The 19768-nt window shown below is 37.4% G+C and overlaps 1 protein-coding gene across 1 annotated transcript in view; it reads right to left on the bottom strand.

Moving 5' to 3' along the window:
• FBN2 (fibrillin 2) overlaps positions 1-19768 on the bottom strand; it is a 258662-nt gene that overhangs the window by 121327 nt on the left and 117567 nt on the right. The window contains exon 8 of the mRNA XM_069492804.1: positions 16733-16858. Coding sequence (XP_069348905.1) covers positions 16733-16858 — 126 coding nt within the window. The remainder of the gene's footprint in view (positions 1-16732; positions 16859-19768) is intronic.

Below are 19768 nucleotides of genomic sequence, written 5' to 3' on the forward strand. Positions count from 1 at the left end.
TGGAAATTTCCTAAGTTTTTGACTTGTACAGCGAGAAGGGGATGACCAGGGAAGAAATAGGATCAGAGGACACAAGACAAACTCGCTTTAAAACATGTTACATTGAGGATGTTGAGTAAGTGAGCCTGGAACGCAGGAATAATCAGGCTGAAGATGTATATCCTGTAAGCTGTGGGCACATATACGTTATTCTAAGCCACGAAGCTGGATGAGACATTTTCAAGAACTAGGGACAACCGATTATGCAAATTAGGCACTGCAAGGTAGAGTAAGGTGAGCCTCCGCAGTAACTGCTCAGTTGGCAGGACTGCTACCGCAAGGAGGCTGCGTTACCCTGCAGGATCCGGGTAGGGAGGTGACACAATCAAACAGGACTGCAGCAGAGGTCTGGCAGCGGCGCAGAGAATGGATCAAAACAGCAGACAAAGGTTAGAAGACAAGTTATGATGACTACAAAAGACTGCATAAAATGCAGAATTGCACAGTGATAAAATATCAATCTCATCTGTACACTTTGTGGGTTTATAACTGAAATTGCCTTTATCCTAACCAATGGAAAAAACTGTGACCCTAGTTAACCTTTATCAAGATGCTCTCCAAGAAGTTTTTGTCTATAATCACAAGAAGAAGGATGTACTACAATCATCAGGAGCTGCATATCAATAATGAAGATGAAACTATTAATTGCAAATAATTCCATTAATAGATAAAGTTAAAAATTTCACCACTGGATACAGAGTTTAAAATAAATACACTATTTCCTCAAATGGTCCACAGTATGCCTCAGGTTGCCTCTAAGCTATCATGAAATAAAAGAACTGGCTTTAAGATACTCCACGTTAAAATCAGAACACCTTCTTCCATTTGTCCAAAAAGACTTCAGTATGCCTAAAAACAAAACAGCAACTGTGATGCATGCATGTATATTTAAGGGCACTGCAGACATTTAAAAAACTTCAGAGTTGGGCTTGGACAGGCTGTCACTGGGAATAACTTCACAGGTAGGTTCTATTCCTAAGAATGATCCAGGGGAAAAAAATTTGGAATATTCATTCTAGGAACCCAAAGTATCATATTCCTAGATTTACTCAATAATTATACTCCTCAAGAAATAGATATAAATTAAGAAAGTCCCAAACTCTTAACAATAGTTATTAATGCTACAAAACACAACCGGTGCTACAAGGTAGGATAATTATATTTATCTCTTCAAGGATTCTGCAAAGAGGAGGTCGTAGCATAACGTCTGAACAAAAACAACCATGGCCTTCAGTCAGAAGACATAGGTTTACATCCAAATATTATTAACTGTTTGATTATGCAACTATATTTAACTCTTCTTCCTTAAGGAACAGGGTTGGTAGGAGAATGAAATCAAACAATATATGTTCTGTTTCTTGCAGAATGGTGGATTGGTTACCCTGACTGTCCCTGCCAATCAAATTATCCTGGATAAAATATGAAAAAATGTAAAAGAAATAAATTATCCAGCTAGCATGAAAGGGAAAATAAAATTTTTAACAAATGAAGTAAAAATGAGAATCTTAAGAGGTAAGTGTGCAGTTAGGAATCACCTTTAGGCTTCCATTAAACTCTAGAGACTTGGAGTTTTCACTCTGATACTTTCAAAGGGCCCAGGGCATAAGATTTAAAAAACAGAGATTCCACTCCCTCCCCGTACATAATACGAAACTTCCTCATAAAGTAGGGGTTCCAAAGAGCTATACCTTAGCATATGGGTAATGTAGAGGGGGCAGCTAAGAAACTTGCCCGTCTCTACCTTGATGCTCTATGGAGGACAAAGAAAGATCTCTCCTAAGAATCTGTAACCACAAGCTCTTCTTCACATAAACAGCTTTGATGTCTCAATTCCTACTAGGTTCTTCATCTGAAAAATTTCAAAGGAAGAATATAATGTAAAGAGGTTCTCAGGCAGGGATACTCCAATCAACTTGCAAAAGCCAATACGAACAGAGGACTTAGTATTAATGAAAGTTTCAAAGGATTCCCACAGAGAAAGCTCCAAGAAAAAGGAGCTGCTAACAGGAAAATAAATATTAATGATAACACACAAAGAAGCAACAGTCAATGAACAAATATTAGTTGAATAAACAGCATATTTCTAACGCTGAAATGGTCAGACCAATTCTGACAATTATGAATTATTTAAAATTAATAATTAAAAATTAATAACTAAATTCTATGTAATATGTTTAAAGCAACTGAAATCTGAAGATATGAACAGGCAAAAAGCCCATAAAGAATGAAAAAAACAGACTTAAGAGAGCTCAACGTAACTTCTATAAACAAAAACTATCACAATTGAAATAAAATATCTGATGAACATATTAAACAAGTACATTGCACATAGGTGATGAGAGAATTACTGAGTTGATAAATATATATGAATATATTATCTTCAATGTAGCTTTGAGAGAAAAAGAAATTGAAATGTTAAAAAGAGAGTAAGAAATATGAAGGTGAGGATGAAAAGTTAACGTACCTGTGCTCTTTATCTAAGAAGAGGACTGAAAAGAGGAATAAGCAGAATGGAAAAGAGGCAATATTCAGCAGATACTATCTTAGAACTTTCTAGCAATTTTGTACAGCAACCTCAGATCTAGCAATCCAATAAAGCCAAAGTAGGATATATAAAATGGAATCCCCAACTAGCCATATCACTGTGAAACTGCACAACTACAAAGATAAAGATCTTAAAAACGGGAGGAAAGTCAAGAGAGATTACCTGCTACGAATGGTATTTTTTTTTAATTAATTGCTGACTTCTCAGTAGCCCCAGTGGATGCCAGAACACAATGGAATAGTATCTCAGTACATTCTGAAACAACAGCTGTCGACCTAACACTCAGTACTGCTGTAGTGTGATAAAGCATGTTTTCCCAGGGCAAGGTAAGGTCATTTTCAAGAAAACAAAAAGTGAGTTTTCTACCAAAAGGTTTTTACTAAAGAAAATTTTGGAAGAGGTTCTTTGGGCAAAAGAAAAAGGATTCTCATAGGAGGTTTGAGATGCACAAAAGAATGATGAGCAAGTATTATTATTAAATATGTGGGTAAATCTAAACAAGCACTAACATATTAAACAGCAATGATTAATTTGTCAAATATAGAGTGTAGTAATAGTCTTGACTTTTAAAAAAGTCAAGGGAAAGATCAAAGTTTTTTCATTTTAATATTCTTTTATTTTAGATGTGGGTAAAAATTGGTTAATTTTAGACTTTAGTTTACATATAGATCTTAAAACATCTAGGATAGCCAGTAAAACTACAAGAATAAAGTAAGTAACTTCTTTACATAGCTTATATAACTTCTAGAGGAAAAAGAATAGTTTGTGATGCGGGAGGCTTGAATAAATTCAAAAGAAAACAAGAGGGAAAAAGTACAAAAAAGCAAGATCAGTAGGAAGCACAAAGAAGATGGTAGAAATAAAAACAAATATATCAGTACTATAATAAACACAAATGTATTTAAATCTCAACTGAAAAGACAAAAATTTACAGACTGTGCAAAAATAAAAAAAATCAGATTTAGGCTGTTTTAAAAAGACACATTTAAAACATAAGGATGTGGAAAGATTGAGAAGAAAAATATACAATAGGTATATTCTTAAACCCTACATTCCCACTCACAAAATGTGATAAAAAAAATAGAGATATAAAATAGACCAAGAGAAAAACTTAGGAATAGACCAAGAATAAAGAAACAATTTTATAAAGTCAATACACAGTAGAAAAGGTTCAATTCACCAGGAAAATATGATACTTTTAAACAATTATCACTTTATAACATAGCATTAGATTATACAAAACAAAAACTTATAAAACTACATGGAGAAACTGAGAAATCTACCACCATAGTGGAATATTTACACAACTCTTTTAGTAACAGAGTAGACAAAATTCTGTAGGTATAGAGAAAATTTGAACACCACTGTTAACAAGTTTGATCTAATGGATATATCTAAATCTAGCACCCACCAATTGGAGAAAATTTTCAAGTCCACGTGGAGAATTTACAAAAATTAATCATTTGCTAAGCCATAAAGCAAATACTGTACCAGAATATTTCCAAGGATTGGTATCATCTGATTACATTCTCTGACAACAATGTACGTTATGAAGTTGGAAATCAATACAAAAGAAATCAAGAAAACCCCATACACTTTTAAACAACCCATGGGCCAAATACAATATCACATTGAAAATAAGGTAATATATATAAAACTACCAAGCACAGCATAGCAGGTATTCATCAGGAATCCACTCTATGCCAGTCCCCAACTTTGGGAGTCTATAATGATTTTGGGAGGGGTTCACAAATCCATATTTACCCTGAACATCACAATATACAGTCATTACTATGATTCACATTTATGATTATGCCACTGTGACTAATAAAAGCAACATTCATTTAAAATTGTTACTAAATACCCAGTAGCATTTTCATTACCTGTTTTCTCAAAGATATGAAATTATCATCACATGGGGATCTGAAAAACATTTTTGATGTCAAAGAGGGCTCTTTAAATAAAAAAAAGTTAATAATCACTGTTCTACAGTTTGGAAACCTCCTGAAGGAAACTGAGTCACAGGTGAGAGGGTGAGAGGCACCAAGAGACGAATGGAAAGTAAATCATAATTTTTTATGAAATTCCACAATTAGTCTCTTTTAACAACAATAGAGAAGAGTCAAGCTCCACTCCCTTGAGCCAAAACATACCAGATGAGATACAGACTGGTGTGATGTCTCATAGTTAAGGTCTCCAAAAAGGTGTATTTCAAAGCAAATCAGTGGTTCGGAGTTACACTCTTTCCTTTGTGTGTATGAAATTTCATAGCCCTTAGAAAGTATTGTTAAAAAATGTACCACGTAAAAGAATATTTGTAATAAAAAGGGGGCACCTTATATTTCTATTTCTAGGAGTTGTCTAGGCATACCATCCCTCGAAACAGGGAATTATTAGGGACAAAGGCAGATGAAAGGCTATAAAACAAAATCCTTCTAATGCTTGGTTATGTGTTTAGCTGTAGGACTGATATGTTGTAAGTAATGAAGACAAGCCTATTCCTTTAATCACTTCCTATCGCCCTCACTACATTTCCTGAACAAGGTTTACAAGGAGTCTTATTTACAGCCATGCTGAGAAACAGGAAGCAATTCATCTCCTCTGATTAAAATATAAGTCTATCTTGAAACAAAATAATGGCACACTTATCAGAGTTTGTTTCATGGCTTGACATTTAGTCTAAACTTGATTTAAGAGAACTAATGGTTAATTATACAATGTGATGAAAACTTGGTAAAGTTGGGGATTGTATCATGAAATAAATATGTCTCCTATTCAATGAGCTTTGCTCATTAAAAAAATAAGGGGTTCAGCCAGAATACACTGAGGAGGTTCACCTGGGTCAGAACGCTAGTGACAGTTGGTGTTCCATAAATAGCAGCCTTTGTCTCAGGCTTCGTCCCCTGATATTGGATGCCTGCACCCGCCGCTTTGATGGTCTGGTTCCAGCCTGGGTTCCCCTTGATTAATCCTGCAGATTCTTACTATTCCTAAAACACTCTCACACTTACACTATTCAAGAGTAACTACAACTAGGAGCAGTGAGAGAAACTGGATGACTGCAGCTCCCAGATTTACTTCTGCCTTTAAAATAGTGATGTGATTCTTCCTCATGTCTTAACCTTCTCTTTCTAGGAGACTATTTCTTGGTAAAAACTGGTATCCCTGTTCCACCAGTAGCCTTTATATGACTCCAGAGTTAAAACTAAAACACTATTCAACATACTGTTTCATTCCTGGCTTCCCCTCTAGTTTTTAGTTAAATATGCTTAGGAGTTTTGGGTTCTCCTTCAAGTGTTTTGTTGCGAATTCACACAGGCATATGTAATCCACACCAAGCATTACATAGAGTGCTGCATGATATATAAATAATTTTCTCCATCTTGCTCTTTTTAAAAAAACATATCCTGGCCATCACTGTGTCATTGTCATGAAGATCTTCCTCATGTATTCTAAATCCCACTGATTTTTGTTTCTGTCCTGCTCAAAAATCTAGATGGGCTCTCAATGTCCTACAGACCAACCTGAAACTCCTTAGCATGGCAGTTAGAAACCTTAGCAACAGATTTTTAATCTCAACTCGTCCTCCTAATTTTATTTTCAACTATTCTCTGACTCAGCCCTTTTTTCAGCCAAGCTCTTCCCACCACCTCCCAAGCCCACGCATCTGCAATCTTGCCCACAGCGCACTCCTCGTACGGCACACCACTATGCCTCCCATCTACGGAGTCCTACCCCTTTTTTGAGGTCTATACCAGTGCTCATCTCCTAAATGATTTTAACTTTAATAATCAGGTCTTTCTTTCTGACTGATGGCATCTATTACCCAAAAAATTATTTAGCAATTAATCAGTGACTTAAACTTTCTCTGTTATTATTACTATAATGCTTTTTTCACATTATGTTTTCAGTTATTTTTTTCCCCAAGAATACTCCATGGCAATATTGTGCACTGAAACATTTGGAAAGCTCAAGAAAATGCATTTGGATGTTGTGGCACCATCATAATTGTTATTAAGTATTTCTAACCGCTTAATCTCACTTTCTGAATGTAACCAGCTACGGACTGGAATTTCCAGCTTCCCCTGGGCAGGGCTGTGGCTCACTCTGTGTGCACAACAGCAGCAGCACCTCGTCCTGCATGGAGGACTCGCTCACTGCCGCTGGTCAATGTGTCGTTTACTTATTGCCGGCTCCATTCGACTGTGCCTATCTTACACTGTGGAAATTAGGGATTATTAATGCCATGGATATTACTATAACAGTGACTTCCAAAATGACATAAGGCTCATTAAGCAGTGCTATTGAAAATGGCTTTTAAGAAAAAGATTATTAGGTATGCTTTAACTCTTTTTTAGAATTGGCATATGTTAGTACTCTGTGTTAAAAAAGAAAGTTCTTTCCTGGATATTTAAAAACTTGATTAAATGCACTAGGTAAAATTAAATCAGAAATTTGATTTTTATATTTGGCATGCAATAAAATGGAAAAACTATCCTATTTTATATTAATAATTAAAATGCCCTGTTAAACTCTCCTGCCATATGAAACTATTTTCCTACAATAAAAGAAAATGGATCAAGTTTATTGATACTTTATAATGTAGTATAGACTCAGGATAACTAGAATAAGGAATTAGGGCAATATTCAGCATATGCCACCCTCAAAGCAGTTTTATACTATAAAAAAAAGCTTTGAGTTCATTCAACTCATTATTGTTAGCATATATGTGGTTACAAAGTAAATAGCACAGAAATATCTATGACATATATAATTCAATCATAAGTAAATTCAATCTAAGAAAATACAGACTCAGATTTTTAAAAATCAAATATCTCCTACACATTAAAATGTTAAGTTTATTTTTTCTCATATATGGAAAATACTTACTCCAAATGTAACATAGTTATTCAAAAAAATTTTAAGCTGCTTACTTAATTTTAACATTGGTTTTGTAATTTTGGAGTTATTCTTCCCTCCTTTGAGACTTTCTCTGTTCCTAGAGGTCAGGATGCTGACACTGAAATGAAGGAGACTCCTGGCTAGCACAGGGCTCAGCTTTCTGGAGCTCAAGCTTGCTCCAGGATCATATCGGTGCTAGCACAACGCCACGTCCAACAAGATCCCAAACGATGTAAAGTGGTTATAACCAACATGAAGTTTCTACATTCAAGATTATCTTATTCATCCCTCTGCTGGTTTTCCTATTCATTCAGAAAAGATATACTGAGCACAAACTTTCATGCAAGATACGTACTACATAAGGCCCAGTGTCCATGAGGCTGCATGAGGCAGGACACCAAGGGAGCTCACAGTCTGGCCCGTGAAGTGAGTAAAGCACAAGTACCTGTGACAGTGTGGTCAACCCTAAAATGAAGGAAATGAAAACATGCTATGGCATGGGCTGATTAATTTTGCCCAAGAAGAAAATGTAGTTTAGGTGGAATGGCTACAAAGAAAAGTGATACAAAACTTGGGACATAAAGGATGAGTTGGGTTTTAATGAGCATAGAAGGGGACATTCAAGATGATTCAGGCAGAGGGGTATCATGGGCACAGGCATGGCAGTATGGCATTAAATGAATCAATCTACTGTGCAGTGATCTAACTGGCAACAGTGAACCCTCAAAATAGTTGCTCAGTTTTACAGACTTGGTATTTCACCAAAAATCATTTACCTAATAGAGGATTTCTATCTGCTGAATTCATCTACAAAACACAAACAATTTTTGATGTCATTGTAAATGGGATTTTTAAATTTCTTTTTTGGAGACTTGGTTGTTAGTGTATAGGAATGCTACTAATTTTTGCAGGTTGATTTTGTATTCCAAAACTTTGCTGTGGCTGTTTATAAGTTTAAATTTCTGTGTGTGTGTGTGTGTGTGTATGTGTGTGTGTTTAGTCTTTACAATTTTATACATATGTTGCCTTGCCATCTGTAAAGAGAGACAGTTTAAATTCTTACTTTCTGATTTAGATGTCTTTTATTCCTACTTCTTGCCTAATTGCTCCGGGTAGGATTTCCAGTACTATGTTGAACAGGAGTAGTAAGAGCGGGCATCCCTCATGTTCCTGATCCTGGAAAAGCTTTCAATTTTTCACTGCTGACTATGAGGTTAACTGTAATCTTGTCATATATGGCTTTTATTATATAGAGGTAAATTCCTTCTGTATCTAATTTGTTGAATTTTTATCACAAAAATATGCTGAATTTTGTCACATGATTTCTCTGCATCTATTGAGATGATCATTCTTAGGAAATAAATTTAATTAAGAAGGTAAAAAATAGAAGACTGTCCAGGCAGAAGGGTACAAGGTTGGACTGAAAAGAACAGAGAACAATTGTGGCTCGGGTGTGGATCACAGCGAGAGACAGCAGAGGTGTCCAGGGACCCCACTGAGAAGGGCTGTAAAGCTGAGAAAGAGGAAGAAGAGAGAAGAGAGGACAGCAGTGCAGGCCAAATCCAGAGAGGCCTGGAGCCCAGTGAAAGGGTAAGGGGGCTCCCCTCCCTCACGTGGGTGACTCTGGCAAACAGAGGGACACAAACCGCCCCCCCACCCCCGCAGAGTGCCACGAGAAACCAGAGAGCTGGCATTCTCACACCTAGACACCTCCTCCTCTGCACTTCCTGCATTCCTGGCATCAAAGAAAGTAATTTTGGCTCAAGCTGGCTTGTGGCCACGGCCCCCCTACCCCATAGCAACTGCGAGAATGCTCTGTGCTGAGAAGCCTGTTTCTCAGTGGTGGGGGCACGTTCTTGGCCGAGCCTGCCACTGAGAGGGGAGCTGCTGCAGTGGCGTTTTGTAGGATTGCCACTGGCGGCTTGGACAGGAGGGCAGTGCCCCAGGTCATGACAGCAGTGCAGGAAGACCACAACCCCTTGCTCTCCCCACCCCCCAACAACTACGAGAGTGCTTGGCTCTGGAGAAGCCTGTTTCTCTGCAGTGGGAGCGTATGCCTGGCCTGGCCCAGCCCGCCACTGAGAGCAGAGCTGCTGTAGCAGCACAACCCGAGAGGTTCATCAGACCTGCTGAAGCACCCCAAAGGAAACTCAGGACAGGCACCCCTCTCCCTGGCACCGTCAGAGACCGATCTTCGGAGACAGTCCATATGCCAGCCATAGCACCCTTAGCTCTCAATTGAGAGGCCTGGTGAGAAGGAACCAGTGAAAGAACTCCAGAACTATGAAAAATCAAAGCAAATGGACACCCACAAAAGAAAACAGTAACTCCTTACCAATGGATACCAACATCAATGAAAAGATTAAAATGACAGATAAAGAATTTCAAATATGAATTGCAAGGAAGCTCAATGAAATACAAGAGAAAATAGACAATCAAAGAAGTTACAAAAACAATGCAGGAAGTGAATGAAAAATTGTTAAAGAAATCGAATTATTAAAGAAAAAACAAACAAAACTTCTGGAAATGAAAAATTCATTCAAGGAATTACAAAATACAGTGGAAAACCTTAAGAATAGGCTCAATAAGGCAGAAGAAACACTCTCAGAGCTTGAAGATAACGCCTTTAAGCTAAATAAGTCAGTCTAAGCTAATAAGAGAAAGAACAGAGAAATAAGAGGAATGAACAGGGCCTACAAAAAATGTGGGATTATGTAAAGAGGCCAAACATAAGGAAAGGTTTGTTGTGAAAATACACAAGGATATATTTGAAGGAATAAACAAGGTAAATTTCCCTGGCCTTCCTATACCTGGAAATCTAGACATCCAGGTATAAGAAGCTCAACGGACCCCTGGGAGATTCATCACAAAGAGGAATCACCATGACAGTCATTAGACTTGCCAAAGTAAACATGAAAGAGGCACTTCTACCAGCATCAAGGTGAAAAAAATAAGGCAACATACAAAGTAAAACCTACCTGACTAACTGCAGACTTCTCAACAGAGACCTAACAAACCAGAAGAGAGGGGAGGCCCCATTCCTAGTGTTATCAAACAGAATAATGGTCAGCTTCGAATTTTGTATCCTGCAAAACTAAGTTTCTTACATGAGGGAGAAATAAAGACCTTCTCAGACAAGCAAACACTGAAGGAATTTGTCAAGACCAGACCAGCCCTGCAAGTACTCAAAACTGCATTATACATGGATCAACACAATAGACACCCACCAGTGTAAAATCACCCGAAAGATAAAGGTCAGAGCCCAGATACCACAATGGCTCAACCCCAAGAATTCTGCCAAGAAACTCCTGGAATTGTAAACAAATTCATCAAAGTCTCAGGTTACAAAATCAATATACACAAAATCAGTAGCATTCCTATATACCAGCAACAAACTGAGAACTAAATCAAGGACTCAATACCTTTCACAATAGCAACAAAGAAAATAAAATATCTAGGGATATATTTTACTAAGGAGGTGAAAGACTTCTACAGGGAGAACTACGCAACACTGAGGAAGGAAATTGCAGAGGACGAAAACAGATAGAAAAACTTATCATGCCCACAAATCAGCAGAATCAATGTTGTTCAAATGTCTATATTACTGAAAGTGATTTACAGATTAAAGGCAATTTCCATTAAAATATCAATGTCATTTTTCAAACATTAAGGAAAAATGGTTCTGTGCTTCATATGGAACCAGAAAAGACCCTGAATAGCCAAAGCAACCTTAATCCTTGAGAACAAATTGGGAGGCATCATTTTACCAGACTTCAAGTTATACTATAAGGCTATAGTAACATATAGCATGATACTGGCACAAAAACAGAGACATATACCTATGGATCTAAACAAAGAACCCAGATATAAAACCATTCTCATATTGCCATCTGATCTTTGACAAAACAGACAAAAACATACACTGAGGAAAAGAATCCATATTCAATAAATAGTGCCAGGAAATTTGGATAGCCACATGTAGAAGACTGAAACAGGATCCGCATCTCTCACCACTCATAAAAATTAATTCACAGTCGGTAACAGACTCAAACCTAAGACAAGAAACTATAAGAATTCAAGAAGAAAATGTTGGGAAAACTCTTCTAGATATTGGCCTAGGCAAAGAATTCATAAAGAAGACCCCAAAGTCAATCACAGAAATAACAAAAATTAACAAATGAGACTTGCGTAAATTACAAGGCTTCTGTACAGCCAAGGAAACAATCAACAGACTGAATAGACAACCTACAGAATAGGAGAAAATATTCGCATGCAATAGATCTGATAAAGGGCTGATAACCATAATCTACAAAGAACTCAAGCAAAACAGGAAGAAAAAAATCAAACAACACCATAAAAAAGTGGGCAAAAGATATGAACAGAAACTTTTCAAAAGAAGATAGACTAATGGCCAATAAACATCTAAAAATGCTCAAAAAGTCTCTAATCATCAGGGAAATGCAAATCAAAACCACCATGAGATATCACCTTACCCCAGTCAGAATGACTTTTATCAAAAAGTCCCAAAACAACAGATGCTGACATGGATGTGGAGAGAAGGGAACACTTATACACTGTTGGTGAGACTGCAAACCAGTTCAACCTCTATGGACAGTGGTATGGAGACACCTCAAAGAACTAAAAGTGGACCTACCATCTGATCCAGCAATCCCACTACTGGGTATTTACTCAAAGGAAAAAAGGCATTATATAAAAAAGACACTTGCACTTGATTATTTATAGCAGCACAATTCACAATCACAAAGATGTGGAAAAAAACCAAGTTCCCATCAATACATGAGGGGATTAATAAAATGTGGTATATGTATACTATGAAGTACTACTCAGTCATAAAAAAGGTGAACTAATACCTTTTGTGATAACCTGGATTGAACTGGAGAGAATTCTTCTAAGCAAAGTATTATAAGAATGGAAAAACAATACCACATGTACTCACTATTAAATTGGAACTAATTGATCAACACCCATGTGCACATATAGTAGTAAAACTCAACGGAAACGAAGCAGGTGGGAGGGGGGAGAAGGAGACAGATAAATTCACACCTAATGGGTACAATGCACAGTATTTTGGTGATGGGCACACATATAACTTTGACTCAAACTGCACAAAAGCAAATCATGTAACCAAAACATTTGTACCCCTGTAATATTCTGAAAAAATTTTAAAAAAGTATAAAAGTAAAAAAAATACAATGGTAAATTCACAAAAAAGAAGGTAAAATATCTAATTAAGTCCCATTTATTTATTTTTATTGTTGCTGTATTTGCCTCTGGGCGCTTAGTCATAAATTCTTTGCCTATGCCAATGTCTAAAAGAGTTTTTCCTACAGTTTCTTCCAGAATTTTTATGGTTTCAAGTCTTATATTTAGGTCTTTAATCCATCTTGCATTCATTTTTGTATATGGCGAGAGATGGGGATCCTGTTTCATTCTTCTGCATGTAGCCATCCAATTTTCACAGCACCATTGATTGATTGGGGCATCCTTTCTCCAGTGTATGTGTTTGTCTGCTTTGTCAAAAATCAGTTGGTTATAGCTGTATGTTTTTTTTTTTTATGGGTTCTGTATTCTGTTCCATTGGTTTATGTCTTTACCTTTATACCAGTACCATGCTGTTTTAGTTACTATAGCCCTGTAATATAATTGGAAGTCAGGTAATGTGATGCCTCTAGCTTTGTACTTTTTGCTTAAGATTGCTTTGGTTATTTGGGCCCTTTTTTGGTTCCAAAGAATCAACAGAGTAAACAGAGAACCCACAGAAAAGAGAAAATATTCACAAACTATACATCTGACAAAGGGCTAATATGAAGAATCTACAAAGAACTCAAACAAAGCAGCAAGAAAAAAATCAAATAACCCCATTAAAAAGTGGGCAAAAGACATGAACAGAGTTTTTTTGAAAGAAGATAGACAAATGCCTAATACACACATAAAAAAATGCTCAACATCACTAATCATCAGGGAAATACAAACTAAAACCACAGTGAGATACCATCTTACCCCTATCAGAATGACCATTATTAAAAAACCAAAATAACAATAGGTGTTTGCATGGATGCTGTGAAAAAGGAAAGCTCATACACTGTTGATGGGACTGTAAATTAGTACAACCTGTATGGAAAACAGTATGGAGATTCATCAAAGAACTAAAAGTAGACGTACCAATTAACCCAGCAATCCCACTACTATCTATCCAGAGGAAAAGAAGTCATTATATACAAAAGACACTTGCACCTGAATGTTTAACACAGCACAATTCACAATTGCAAAGATATGGAATCAACCTAAGTGTCCATCAATTCATTAGTGGATAAAGTATATATATACTATATATACCATAGAGTATTACTTAGCCATAAAAAGGAATGAAATAATGTCATTTGCAGAAACTTGGATGAAACTGGAGATCATCATCCTAAGTGAAGTATCTCAGAAATGAAAAAAAAAAAATACCACATGTTCTCACTAATAAGTGGGAGCTAAATGATATGTACACATGGTCATGAAGTTGCGTAAACTGCATTTCCCAATCCCCTGGCCCAGGCCTGGTATCGGTCTGTGGCCTGTTAGGAACCGGGCTACACATCACTGCCTGAGCTCAGCCTCCGCCTTGCCCATGTGGCCCTCCTCTGCCCCCCAACCCCCAACCATGGAAAAACTATCTTCCACGAAACTGGTCCCTGGTGCCAAAAAGGTTTGGGACTGCTGGTGTAAAGGACATTGGAAACCAAGAAGGGGGGAGCGTGGTGGGGGATGAGGGATCAAAACTTACCTATAGAAACAATGTACACTATTCTGGTGACAGGCACACTAAAAGCCCTAACTTAAGCATTATACAGTTCATCCATGGAAGAACAACATTTGTATCCCCTAATATTTTCAAATAAAAATTATTTAAAAAATCTGTACACTGAGAACTATAAAGTATTGGTGAAATAAACTGAAGACACAAATAAATGGAAACGTATACCATGAAAAAAAAACCTACAAACAATTCTCACTCAAAGACGTGAAAAGGAAGCTCCTAGTGGACACCTGCCTCTTAGAGCAGAGTGTCAGCATGGCCGTGCAGAAGCCACTCGCGCTGGAGATCTCGATGTCTGGCCACAGGCTCCCCACGACCTGAAAGTGGGTCAGTGTAACCAGCTGCGTGAAGAAATTTCAACAACCCCTATACGTTTTTTTATAATCTTCTCCCTTTCATGTTTTAGATACTCAGGCAAGTAGGGCTTCATGACCAGAAAGAACCCTTTAACGTTTAACTGACTACTTGACCTTTTTGAGTTGTTTCCCAGAAATGATGGAATTTCTGCAAGACAAGAGTTGAGATTTTGAAGGCCCACTGGCAGACTTCCTGGCAAGAAGATTCAACCTTCCCTCACTAGCCTGCCCCAATGCACACAGCCCATGTTAATTTCAATACAACCTTCCCCAGTGCACATGGCCCCTCTTTAAAAAGCCCCTCCAAACAGTCCATACTCTCACTTAGTTGGAGAGATGGATTTGGGGCTGATTCGCTCATTTTCTTGACTGATGTCTTCCATATTAAAATTTCCTTTCTTCCTTGGCAATCCTCATTGTCTCAATAATCAGCTATCTGTGCAGTAAGTAACTGGACTGAGGCAAGGCCCTTTTTGGGTCCTGTACCATAAGGAAGCATGTAGTATCACAGCACATGTGCTGGATTCCGAGAGATCAGGATTTGAATGCTGGCTCCATTTACTGGCTGTGCAACATCGCCCAAGTCATTTAACCTCTCTAAACATCAGTTCCTTCATCTGTAAATCTGGAAGAATTATATTTACCACACAGGGCTAGTAAAAGGATCACATAACATAACATATGGGTCCAGTGCAGGCATCTCCTCCTTCTCCTATTATAATAATAATAACAAGGAACATTTTATTGAACACCTACTGGAAGAAACTGAAGTGTGGAGAGGTCAGTGGCTTGCCCGAGGACTCACAGACACGGGGCTACGAGGTGATGGAGATGCCCAGTGCCTTGTGCATAGTGTGTGTGATACCACGAATCATAGCTGCTGTTTTCACTGCCACTACCACTACCACTGCTCCTTCTAAATGCTCTTCTAGGATTATTTATGACAACAATACGGCATTCTGAAGCTAGGATCTCCATCTCTCATGTGCACTGGTCGATGGCCATGGCTAGCACAGTGCAGGGCATATCGGTACATTTCATCAAATGAATTCCAGCCACAGCCCTTTCATCAGTGGCCTAGGACGTCCAGCTTGCATCCTTGACTCCCTGTATTTCTATCTCATCTTCCCAATTCTCGTGGACATCATTAGGATTATTAGGGCATCATTAGGATCTACAGAGGCCCTGAAAGTTAGCTGCTGACACGCTAACTGCCTGGTTGGGGTGGGAAATTGTCACTTCCCAGACTGCCACCATCTGGTGAGCAAGCAACTCCATTCTGTGGGCGCCTGATTAATTTCCCCAATTTCTGCACTAGCACTACATGAATCTTTAGTGCCTGTAAAGATAATTGTGCATCTTTCTCCCTTGCTTTCTAGTTATAGTCAGATTAAAATTGGAATTGACAAGGCATAATGCTCAAGAAGAGAGGTGTGAAGGTAGTTCACTGTGTTGTGATAAAGCTTCAAAAGATATTTCATAATCTCTGTGCTCACAATAGAACAGAAGTCTACACTTAGCCTAGTAATAGATGACCTACACCATGACTGAGAAAGCACATTTCATCTTTTACACAAAGGAGAGCATACAAATAGAGTTGGCTTCAATTTGAGTATGCTTAACCGCAAACTTAAAGGTGTCAATTTCTTTTTTACAGTAACTATTGTCACTAGAATAAACAAGTTCTAAATAAATAAGATGTTGACTACCTTGATGATTCATAGCAACAAAAGAACCTTAAATTACTGCATTCTGTCTTATAAAGCGTATTTTAAAAAAATCTTTCTCATGCCTTTGTGTCTCTACTGCTGGGAAAGAGCAATGTCTTTCTTTATTCCCAAAATGACTTTGACAACATAAAACAAACCCAGATGGTTTCTGAAACTGAAATCTTTGCAAAGAGTACCTGGTCTATCAATCCCTCAGTAGTGGTACCATTTACTTTAAACACCTCTTTCAGCCATTTCCCCAATGGCTTTATAATCATTGCCATCTTCATACCTGTTTGGCTATTCTGTCCTTAAAAAGAAGCAGTGTATTGTGCCTTCAAAACGTGAGGCTTACCGATGCACCGGGAGCCATCTGTTGAGGTTACGTATCCACGTGGGCAAACGCAAAAATAGCTTCCCACGGTGTTGGAACATTCGCCAGTTTCACATATCCCAGGAATGACGCTGCACTCATCAATGTCTAATCAAGGGAAGAAGGAGAAGATGATTGAGAAAGGCCTTCATTAAATAGCTTTTAAAAGGGATTTTTTTTTTTTTTTTTTTAGAGTATGAGAGCACTCATGGTTGATTAGGTCAGATCACATAACCCTGAAGATACTCTTGTTTCAGGCCGTAAAGAATTTCTCACACATATCTATGGGAACTGAGATGAAAGCAAACTCCCATGGCAGTAAAACAAGGCCAACTAAAGCAGAACTCTATACCCTTTTTCCTTTTTTTCCAAATGCAATTTAAATTGGAAATAAGTAAAGATGTCAATGTTTTAGTTTCCATTTTACATCAACTAGGGAATTATCCTACTAGAGCCTTTAAAAAAACCCACATACATGGATTACATTTTAAAATATGGAATAACTATAGTTGAAAATTTATAGCTAATTTTCACACTATTATTTGAACCAATGGAGAAAGGCAAACAATTTTTTTTTTTTTTTTCTATTTGGCTTCAGGATATGTTTTTGTACTTACATTTGAATATGGGTATATTTGACATTCTGGGAATAACTTCAATCTAAAATAGTACAGAAACATGGAAAGGGTAAACTCCGGAGGCTTTGGGAAGTGTCCAGTTTTCCTATTGTACCCTGCACTTACCCATTCAGCATACTCAATGCTGGGAGTAGTCTATTTTCCTTTCACATTAATGAAAGGTCTGCTTTCTTTTAAATTCCTCCTGAAGCAGGAAACCTGGCCATTATATATAAGCTGCGATGCACTTCTCTTCTAGTCCAGCAAGCAAAGGGAGGTGGCCCGTCGGACAAAGCTGCCATTAGGTGCACTGGGAGCTAATTGTTAATACACTTAAAAGGAAATGAGCCATTATGAGAAAATTCCAGCCAAGGGTGCCTAGGTGTTGGCTGTCTTTTTTAAGGGACAGAGGTAGCAAAGGCCAATGAATAGAGGGAACAATTATAAAAACCATAAATATAATTACTGAAAAGTCAAAATAAACTGGAGCTTTTAGTTTCATTTTAGTTTATTTTCTTTTTAGTTGCATATATTCTTTTCAAATGTACCAATAAAAATATGGGAAAAATAGTTATATTCTTATTGTAAATACAGAAATTTTTTTAAACATCATAATTAAAACAAATGGTTGGCGATGCCTTTCTTGCATTCCCCTATTGGTCTACTCATTATTTTTTTCTCCATTTATCCTGACAAGTTACTCTTGTCTACAAGCTATATCATAAAATAACTATATGCTTGTGTGTCTTCTTGGCATGTTTTTATAAAAATGTTACCAGATTCAGACATTCTCTGAAATAATATCTTCATTTGAGGCTTAACAGTTAGCCGCTGAAGGCACAGAGGTACAAATCAAAATCTACCAATTTCCCAAGAGAGATCAGAATTCTAACATGAATTGACTGCATGAGGAGCAAATATATAATGTGGTGAAAGAGCTACGATCAGACTTAATCCAACAAAATGAAACCATGTGTGCAAAATTAGGACCTTTTGCATCCTGTATTGCTATCATAGTGCAGTGCATCTTAATGCAACTGAACGTGGATTCAGAAGAGACATGAAACTAGAACAGCTTTACTTTAATTACCAAACAAATTGATCAGTCACCTCTGGATAAAGGCGGGGGAGAAGATGAGTACAAAGTAGAGCAGGCAGTACCACAGTGAAGAACCAAAACTTGCCTTCTGACTCCCTTAATATCTAACGTTATACCAACCATCCAGGTGATGGTGATCATGGAGCTCAGGATTTATGCAAATTGTTATATATTAGAGTGCTCATGTAGGCATTAACTTTTATTTCCAGGCATTTCCTTTCCTAATAAAGAGCTGCTTTGTGCTCTCGTCCTAAATACCCTTTCTGACAACAAAAAGAGGAGAAAATTAAAAGATGTTTGACATTTTTCTTTTTTGAGGAAAAAAATCTGGGACATAGAACACATGGAGTGGTACTAAATTTGTGGTTCTTGTGTTAACTATTTTATTGTACCAAAACTCTGTGTTTCATAATTCTCCTTAGAATTAAATAGAAGCCTTAAAAGTTTAGTTTCAAAATAATTATACATAAAAGGTTCTCAAGAAGTTATTTAAGGATTTCGTATAAAAAATAGAAAAGATTAAAAAAAAGAAAAGCTTTTCATTTATTTTTGGGCTAGATGCCCCCCAAATTTTAAGTATTAAAAAATTAGGTGCTTTTATATAAAAAAAAAAAAAAAACTGACCAAAACCCCTACATTTTAAAGTAGCCATGCCCAATATTTATGCAACAATTTCAATTTAGCATTGACATTTATGTTCAGGAGAATGCATGCATTTGGAAGTAGTATTTTCACAAATGTAAAGTATACATGACCTCAGTAGAAACAAAAGTGTCTGATGGTGATGAGTCTACTCATGGGAAAAAGCAAAGTCTTAACAATGGAAATTGGTCTCATACGTGTTCTGCACACCTAATATGCTGCCACCACCCAACTCCTCAGGAATACTTTTCAAATTGTCTCAGTTTGGAGATAATTTAATAGCTCTCATATCTGGAAGTCCAGTAGTGGTTCCAGCCAATGTCTCTTGCTGAGTTTCTCTGAGATATGCTCAGTTACGCCCTCCTCTGTATTTTGACTTACACCTTGGGCTGCCTTCCCTGATAGGGGCAAAACAGCTGTAGCAGGTTTTTGCTAGACCTTTGACTGGGACACTGTGGAAAGGAGGGCATCTCTTCCAATGGGCTCTCCTAAGAGGAAGAAAACTCTTTCCCAGAAGCCCCCAGCAAATCTTCCCTTTTGTCCTAATATCTTGAAGTGGGTCAAATGCCAATTTTTGAATGATTCCTCTGGCCAGGAGAATGTGCAGACTGGCACAGGCCTGGAGTCCTGAATCAATTTCTGTGGCAAGCGGAATGCAGC

Source organism: Eulemur rufifrons, chromosome 17 (genome assembly GCF_041146395.1).
Source record: "Eulemur rufifrons isolate Redbay chromosome 17, OSU_ERuf_1, whole genome shotgun sequence".
Lineage (NCBI taxonomy): Eukaryota > Metazoa > Chordata > Mammalia > Primates > Lemuridae > Eulemur > Eulemur rufifrons.